At 30.5% G+C, this 9,085-nt stretch overlaps 1 protein-coding gene across 1 annotated transcript; it reads right to left on the reverse strand.

Annotated features, from left to right (window-relative positions):
• Positions 1–1,481: 1,481 nt before the first annotated feature.
• Positions 1,482–7,508, reverse strand: LOC141451046 (uncharacterized). Its single transcript, XM_074122063.1, has 3 exons — positions 7,368–7,508; positions 5,473–5,585; positions 1,482–2,817 (listed from the first exon to the last, which is right to left on the reverse strand). The coding sequence occupies exons 2-3, from the start codon at positions 5,497–5,499 to the stop codon at positions 2,017–2,019; spliced, it is 828 nt and encodes a 275-aa protein (XP_073978164.1). The 5' UTR covers positions 5,500–5,585; positions 7,368–7,508; the 3' UTR covers positions 1,482–2,016.
• Between the last annotated feature and the right edge of the window lie 1,577 nt (positions 7,509–9,085).

A 9,085-nucleotide genomic window follows, 5' to 3' on the forward strand; every position in this document is an offset into this window, starting at 1 on the left:
TAAAATTTATTTGAGTTAATTATTGAATGTGTGTTCAGTAAAGACATGAGTTCACTGGTAAAGATTTTATCGTTTCTGCATAATGTTCAATTCTGCTAAATTCTTGGGTTGAATCCACAAGGTCTTTCCATTTTTTTATACTCAGCTAAAACAAACCTTTAATACATTTATAAATCAGTCTTACCAATTTATTCTTTTAAGTATAATCCCTTATTATTTGCCATTATAAGTTGAAACCTTTTTTTAAATTACGCTTGCCTGCCATTAAGTTCAATTCTCTCATTCTATGCATTTTTTTTTTTTATTATTATTATTAAATCAGCGGATACTGGAATAAATATAGTTATATTGAAAATTAAATGATAGATAATGAGTATTATCTCCTCCATGGTGTATTTCAATGGCACTAACTTTTATTTATTTATTTAATTTATTTTTCATCTATATTAAGTAAAAAATGTTTTAAAAAATATAAATATTTTATAATCTACATTTCTAGCAACACATCATGTATACTTTCTTAAATTAACAAAAACTTAGTTTTTAAAGTCGAGTATAAAGATTGAAAGGTGCACAAATCAGCGAGTATCCTTGGTACCAAAAACGCATTCGCCACATTTGTATGAGTGGACATGCATAAGCAATCTCAACGTTACACAGAAAAGAAATGGACACCCAGAAAGAAAAATAATTCGCATCTCATTTATTTAATATAATTATTTATTGCTATTATTTTGTTAACAAAAAGTTACACTTTAATATTACTACTATTACAGTATTCTTAGAAAATTTAAATTATTTTGAGATAACTGAAAAAAAAAAAAAAATCATTTAAAAGCTTTTTGTTCCAATATCTGAGGTTATTTGGCACCCGGAGCTTTTTTCAGTATACTGCCGGCCTCCGGGCAGTGTTTACCCGTTACAGGCAACACCGAACAGTGAGCTGTAAGAAGCTCCTTGGAAGAGAAAATCTAAGGGCCAACAGCTGGATTCGAACCATTTAAAAGTTGATTTTTCTTTGATTTGTATTTATTTATATATTTATTAATTTTTATTTGAATTATTTTGAAAGTATTTAGTGTGAATTGTACGTGCTACTGCCATGAATTAACTTTATAAGCTTTAAAAAATAAATAAAGAAAACAAATAAATAAAAATTCGACCTAATAAATAGTTAATTATAGTCTTATAAAAGTTGGTGAAGGAGATAGACTGGCTTTAACAAGTTTATTAACAAATGTTGAAAATCAATTATTTGGGTCTTTTAGTAAATTATTTTTCAATTGGTTCCTTCATTTCTTAATTTACCTTTGCCTGCACTCATTGCTGTTATGTAAGTCCATACTCTCCCTTTATTTATAAGGAGAGATAGATATTGAAATAGTTTCCCCTGAGAACATTTCTCAGATAAATACTTACCGTTTTTGACGGATATATTTGTAAAAAAAAAAATTATTTTATGGGATTGTTGAAAATAACGCTTCACTGAAAAGTACTTTTTATTTCAGTGTTTACTAAAGACACTATCTTTAGTAAAAATTCAAAGATTTAAAAAAAAAATAGAAGTTAAAACCTGGGGAGAGAGTCGTAAGAACCGTTTCACGCCATTTTTTATTTTTGTAACAGCAAATTTTCCATGATTTGTAAAAGGTAATGATGTGTAATTATAAAAAACACATCAATCAACACACAGTAAAGCATCAATCATTGATTGAATGATTACAAAAACTTTCAAAAAGAATTTAAACGAACAAGAAAAAAAAACATTCAGATCTTTGAACTGAGCTTAAATTCAACATGGTTTTTAATGACTTGCTAAGTTCAAAACGCCACTCGTCAGGATGGAGTTTGCGGACATCTTTCCTAATTAACGAATTCCAAACAATTGTAATTCCATTTAGAACATTTATTTCACGACGATTCACCTAATTGTCTTTGCATATGTTGTTTTTTTTTAAATTACCAAAACTTGAACCTTCATTTATGCATTCACTACATTTGTACGGCTTTTCGCATTCAATGAGTACTTTTATGTCTCTTCAAATTTCCAAAAGTTGTAGAACTAAAATCGCATTCATCACATTTGTAAGGTTTTTCGCCTGAATGTTTTCGCATATGTACTTGAAGATTGCCTAACCTAGCACAACAGTAAGTGCATTCGCTACATTTATATGGTTTCTCGCCTGAATGTGTGAGCATATGAAATCTCAAACCTCCATATGTTTTAGAGCTGTAATCGCATGTACTACATTTATATGGCTTCTCGCCTGTATGTCTTCTCTTATGTACTGTTAGATTTGTAGAAGCTGAACATACAAAATCGCATTGATCACATTTGTAGGGTTTTTCGCCTGAATGTTTTCGCATATGTACTTTAAGATTGCCTAACTTATAACAGGAGTAAATGCATTCACTACATTTATATGGTTTTTCGAATGTATGTATTCGCATATGTAATTTCAATTTCGCTTTCTTACCACAAATGAAATCACATTCTCTACATTTGTAAAATAATTTTACGACCGGATATATTCGTACTTCGCCATTCGGACTTTCGGTAGTTACATAGCAGAGATCATTGAATATTTGCAGATTATTGACATTAACCACTATTGTTTTATTATTGTCATAGCAAAGCGCGATAATGTTCTCTTGGGGTTGAGGTTCTTTTCTCAAGGTTTCCGCTCGTTCTGTTTCAATATTCTGTACAGTTTCAAAGTTCTCCAACTCCTTTGCTTCACTAAACGGGTTACCATTCTTTTCTATTTGCTGCACTTCTCTGAAGGTTTCAGTAGCCTTTTCTGCGAAGCCATTTTCCTGCAAAGAAATTAATTTATAATAACCAGGGGGAAAGAAAAATTAGCCTAATGATTCTTTAATTCTTTTCACTAAGGAATAGTTCATTGCATAAATCAATCATTTAAAACATTTTTTATATTTAAATTTTTATAAGTCAAAAAGTCAAATCACTTTAATTTTTAGGAGAAAAAAAAATGTATTTTCTATCTCAGAATGACTCGATTCCAATATCCAGAAACGACAGGGAGACTAAATTGGTAACATCTGTGCCTTTCAATGTTCACAGAACATACTCCACCACAGAGTAAAGTACGCAATAGTAGATTTGTATAAAAGGAAAAAGGGACCACAAGCTTTGAAGATGTCTACACTGTTATTCTAATTTTTCAACGAGATACGTTGATGCAATGCAATTTTTAGAAAATAGCAAAACGGAGTAATACACCAAGTGAACCACATAAACAAAAGTATAAACAGCCATTCGGCGACAAAAAGTTCAAAGGGTAGAGTTTGTAGTTTTTGCTTCAGCGAAGTTATTCCTAAGAAGGCCTCCGAATTTCCCTTTAAACTTGGGTGTCAGCCTAGATAAGAGGTCAGCCGATTTCTGTAAATACAGGGCCGACTTTTTCTTTGAAAAACCTGTCACGATCTATTATTTAAATCCTGATATTTAACGCATAGAAATTTGTAATAAGTAACAGAGGGGAAAGGGTATTAATTCAACATAATATGTGCCTTTATTTTGAAAGTGGGGCAAGTCCATTTTTCGTTATTTCGAGATATTTAAGGTTTTGCGGTTCATTAAATTTAAAAATATCGGTAAATATTAATAGACATATTTTTTGTATTTTGTGGTGTTAGATAATGTAAGTTTATAATCCAATAGTGTTTATAGTGCTGGCTAAGAAAAATAAAGATCTATTGTAACTAAATGGACTTGCCACACTTTCAAAATTAATGAATTATTGTAATCGTTGATTTAAATGGATAATATTTCAGTCGTATCAGTCTTTTTTTAACAATAACAACAAAATACTAATCAATAGTTCAACTATTCTTCTTCTTTTTTAAATCATTTTGGTCCGAATTGCCTTCGTATTCAGATTCTGATTCCAAGATTCTTCTTTTATTACCGATTCTCATGGGTCTTATTTCTACAAACATAATAAAAATAATAAAATTACTTGCAAATGAGAATTTTATTGAAATGGCGTTATTACCCAGAAAAGTATTTTTATTTTATTTTTGTTACCTACCAAATTCACTTTTAGATGCATCAGAGTTAATTATAACTCAGCCATTTTTTCTTTTTATAAAATAAACAACAATCCATTATTAATTTTCAAATAATGAATCTTTTTTCGTACACCGAGCACAAAACAACACAACTTACTTGATAGCCGATAATATAAGTCGAATGTTATACAATTTACAGTTTTTCAGAGTGTTGCCAATAGTACTAAAATTTCCCGATGTTGGCGCTATTATCGAAACACAAAATTAAGATGTACTTATTATTATTAAATAATAATATATTTTATGAAATATTGTACAATCAACGATTACCAATATCAAAGATGGATAAAAACACCCTACATTATTCAGACATGATGTTAAACCATCACATTTGCTTCACCATACAGCAACCGGAGTTAAATTTTGCTAAGATGGACTTGCACCATTTTCAAATAAAACATATTTACAATATTGTTAAGAGCTAAAACTTCAATCTCCCAAATATTAGGATTCCGAATTTTTTTGACTCTAAATTGTATACAAATTGAAAGTTCTTACTAATTTTTATCTGTAATTACCATTATCTTCATTTTTTTCAAAAATAGACTTACCCCAATTTCAAAATAAACGGCTCATATCTGAATATTTATTAATTGAGAAGTAACTACAGGAAAAATACGGATTTATATTTTATCTTCTTGTCGTAACATTAGTGAGAAGCGTGTGTCTGCATGTTTCTAATCAAGAAATCATAATTTAGTGTAAATCCAGACTAAGATAATGGTAAGGAATCTTCTGCATCCTTATCCGTCACCGGTCGGCCGTAATCGTCAAACAATCGGATCGACTTGTTGGCCACACCTAGCCTAGATAATCTGACACCAGTAGCTAAGAGAATTATAAAAGAATCATTGAGCAAGTTTATGGCCAATTACTCTTAGAAATAACTTTGTGGTTGCAAAACACTTATTGATGATCAGCACTTTTGTTATTTTACATTTATATCAAAAATATTAAATCAGATAGCGTTTCTGATTAAATAAGTTCCATGATAAAGTACAGGAGAATGAATATAGAGGAATGTGAAGAGTAAGTGATTTACTGAGGTGTTCAATGGTTAGATCGTGATCAAACGGTCTTTTTTTGTTGGTGCTAAAGATTAGTTTGTGAAGAATTCGATGTCGATATATTTTCAGGAACTATGAAGGAGTGCTTAAACAAAAATTGTTTGACTTTTTTTACGGATTCCACCTATTTTTACTACAAAATCATACCTTCAGCCAGACTAAAGAAAAAACTGCTAAATTTGATGGCAGTCCCTTTAGTCTGGTATTTGCTATAACCAATTCTACTCATTTCTAATATATATATATATATATTAAATACCACATTATTTTGAGATTAACAAAATAGCGATTAATTTAAATAAATTAATACCTGCCAGCAGTAATGGGTAACATCCATTTTGGCTATATAACCTTGTGCTTCTTAACCTCAAATAGCGACAGTTTAGAATTCAATGCAGTAATAGCTTCTTCCTTTAAATTGGACTGCGAATTCAAAAAAAGTTACTAAATTGTAAATCCTTCGTATTTGCAAAAAGTAACAATTTCTATGAATAATTACAGTTTTTTCAATTGTTAATTTTAAGTGGGATGTTAGTTGTTTTCAAAGCAAGCTTTGAATCTTACCAAAACATGTTCAATTGCACTTATTTGCTTGTTGTTCATGAACTATAGCATGAGCAACATCTATCTCGGCAAATTGCTTAATGGATTTTCATGTATACATATGCAGACAGGACAGAAGACACATCAACCTTACACATAACAAGGTAAACAAAAAAAAATATTGTAAATTGTAAATAACTTAAGCTCGGAAGATGACCTTATCGCTAGGCCTGTGATGGCGAACCTATTGTCACACGATCTAATATTGAGTGACCCGCTTTGAGGGAGACAAAAAAATAAAATAAATAAAAATGTTAAAAAATGCATAATTCAAATATTTTGTCTTATACAACGGCCAGAGTTGGACATCACTCGCGTAATATGTGTTGCGAAGCAAAGGTACATGAAAATGTAGTTTTCTAATATTGGCATTAATATAAAAAGGTTTAGAGCTGCACTACAAAGAGATTAATCTTTACATGGCATTTTAGTTTTACTCGCGCAGATTATCAAGATAGCATTTGGACTCATCTGTTTATCGACTTACAAGTCGAAACTTACAAATCTGGAAAGAAATAGTTTGCATAATGTAGAAGAGTACTACTATGAACAAGTAATTTTGTGTACTTGGAACAGACTACCTGACATTTTTGGCGACATTAAAAAACTTTGCGATGGCTTTGTTTACAATTTTTTCAGCAACGTACTTTTTTGCTCAAGGAATCAATTTTTAAATTATGCTATTAATGCTTTGACATCCTCTATTCATTATAGTAAAAACAACAGCAAATAATTCTGGTGAAATTAATGGTTTACAGATCTTAGATTCTTGTAGGGCGGCCTTATGGATTTATTGTGGCTTAGATCTTGCATTGCCAAATACTTTTAATACAGCAATAAATGAAATAAAAAAAATTCTATGGTATATGGAGCTCATACTAAGGACATGACCTTCAGAGATTAAGAGGTAACTACCTAGAGGATGTAACTTTGGAATCAAAATGCCATTTGGTGGCTAATTACAAAGTATTTAAAAGAAAGTATGATTCTAGAGAACTCCGCTGAGAGAAAAACAAATGAAATTTTAATGAGAGTTTACTGCACCCTATTTCTGGCAGGCTCTCACAAAATAATATGACTTGTCTCAGAAAGATCTACGACACAGAAAGTGTGGGTAAGAGAGTTATCCCCACGGTTTAACTTCTTCAAAAATACTTCGATTACGTTCGAGGAACACTAATATAGGTGTGTTACCCATAGTAGGGCATCGAATTCTAAAATTGATTCATACGCGATTATTATTAAAGTTCTCTGATGTTTGTGCAAATGAAATTTTTGATATATTGATCAATGATTAGTAGCATTTCGGTGACAAATACTGTAATTAGACTGACACAGATGTTTACTTTGATGTTTGTTTGAAGCTAAATCCATTGAGGTACAACTTACAACAAACTAAAATGAAGCAGTAACAACACTCAGAACATCTTAGATCCTAGTACGAGTTTTATGGAATCAATTAAACCAATGTTTCCTAAATAAAATTATGTTTGTTTTTACAAATTTCAAAGAAAAAATAATCATATGAAAATTTCATGTGAATATTAAACAATATTCTAAACTTGTTGCCGGAACATCACTTGAAAAAAATGTTTTACTTACAGCATTTATTTGATTTTGTAAACTTTATTTCCACTTTAGATGCATTATATTCACATTCGCTATCCACATTACAGAAAATAAATTCAGTGAGTTAATATCATCAGTAGCTTATTTCAAGTATTTTTCTCAATGGTAAAGATTCCTTCTCAAATTAGACAAACTCATTCCTCCTCACAACCCCTTTCCATCTCTCGCAACCCTAAAAAAAAACATAACAAGTAATATATATTTTATAACAGCGTTAATATTGATTTCTTGCAAACTTACATAAAGAGAAGTTGCTACTTATTCTATGATGCTTGCTATTTTTCTTTTCTTGATTCTTAACGAGCCAAATTTATTCATCAATTGTTTTACTGATTAATCTAGTAATTTAATTTTAATCTAAAAAAATATTTCAACTTACAGTCTTGTAAATATCGAATTGTGTACATCCCACGCAACACAAACGCAATGCACTAAACTGCAATACAACACACACAACACAGTCTAGCATTGTAAACGGTACGTGGCGCTGTGGTAAGAATTATAAGTAACTGGGATTCTTGGGCCCCCTCCTGCAAAATATACTACGCACTAAAGGAGGCGCTTCCTGAATTTTTTGGTGGAGATTAGGTTAGAAATGTAAATGCATTAATTTTTAATGAAAGTTTTGCATATGTCTTAGTCCACTGTCTATTATGGAATGCCAATAATATAGTTTTTTCAATGTTAAGAGTTCATTGATTTTGGGCACAATAACTATGCAATATTTTTAAAACTATTAAGGATACTGCTATGCTGGGCTTTGCAAAAATCGCTCTCAATCTGATTGAGGTCGGTTCGCTAAGGTCGAACTGATTCAACTGCCCATCCATATACGTCTTGCATATTTGGTTCGTCCATCTCCTTCCGTTTATCCTCTTTATATGTCCAAACCATCATTACATATATTTCCTACACAACTCTTTCCTTCCACATCACTCCTTAAAATTAACTTAATAAACTGCTTAAAGTTCCGTCTTAGGTAATCTTAGGTACGTTGAATAAAAGTTATTACGATACTTAATAACGATATTTCTTTAAAATAAAATTAAATTGTAAGGTATTTTGTTGAAGAGCTGCACTCGAGGGCCCAAAGATCCGAAAGTGGCTCGCGAGCCGCGGTTTTCCGACCACTGACCTATAAGCAAAGCTGGAACTTCGGTCAAAATAAAGAAAAGGGGAATGTTGTAGCGGAGAGCTAAAAGACAATAAATTCTGACAATTGTATTTCATCACTCTGAATAATAATAATAATATTAATAATAATAATAATAATAATTAAATTAAAAATACCCAGAAACTAAACAGAAAAGACCGAAATAAGCGTTTCTTTTCAACTCATAGATAAAGGTTTTAGTTATTTGGTTAGCCGCTAGATAGCAGAGGCAACTACTTTTTAAGGTCTGAAGGTTATCAATTCCATTATTTTCAATTATTTACAATATTTTTTATTTTTGTAAAATAATGTTTTCAATTATTCTTGAACATAATTTATTATCTCTCTTATTATTTAATTAATCTGCTTCATTTTTTTTTAACTCTTCAGTTCTCTTTTATGAAGACATTTCGACATTTCTTTAGATGCCATGATCAGTCAACACAATTTCACGACATATTTGACAATAATTTAAAGAAAATAAATATTTATATTTTACTAATAATTTATAATTTCAATAAAGTAATTTATTAATGTA

Source organism: Rhodnius prolixus, unplaced genomic scaffold (assembly GCF_049639745.1).
Source record: "Rhodnius prolixus isolate KJV_2025 unplaced genomic scaffold, Rpr scaffold_8, whole genome shotgun sequence".
Lineage (NCBI taxonomy): Eukaryota > Metazoa > Arthropoda > Insecta > Hemiptera > Reduviidae > Rhodnius > Rhodnius prolixus.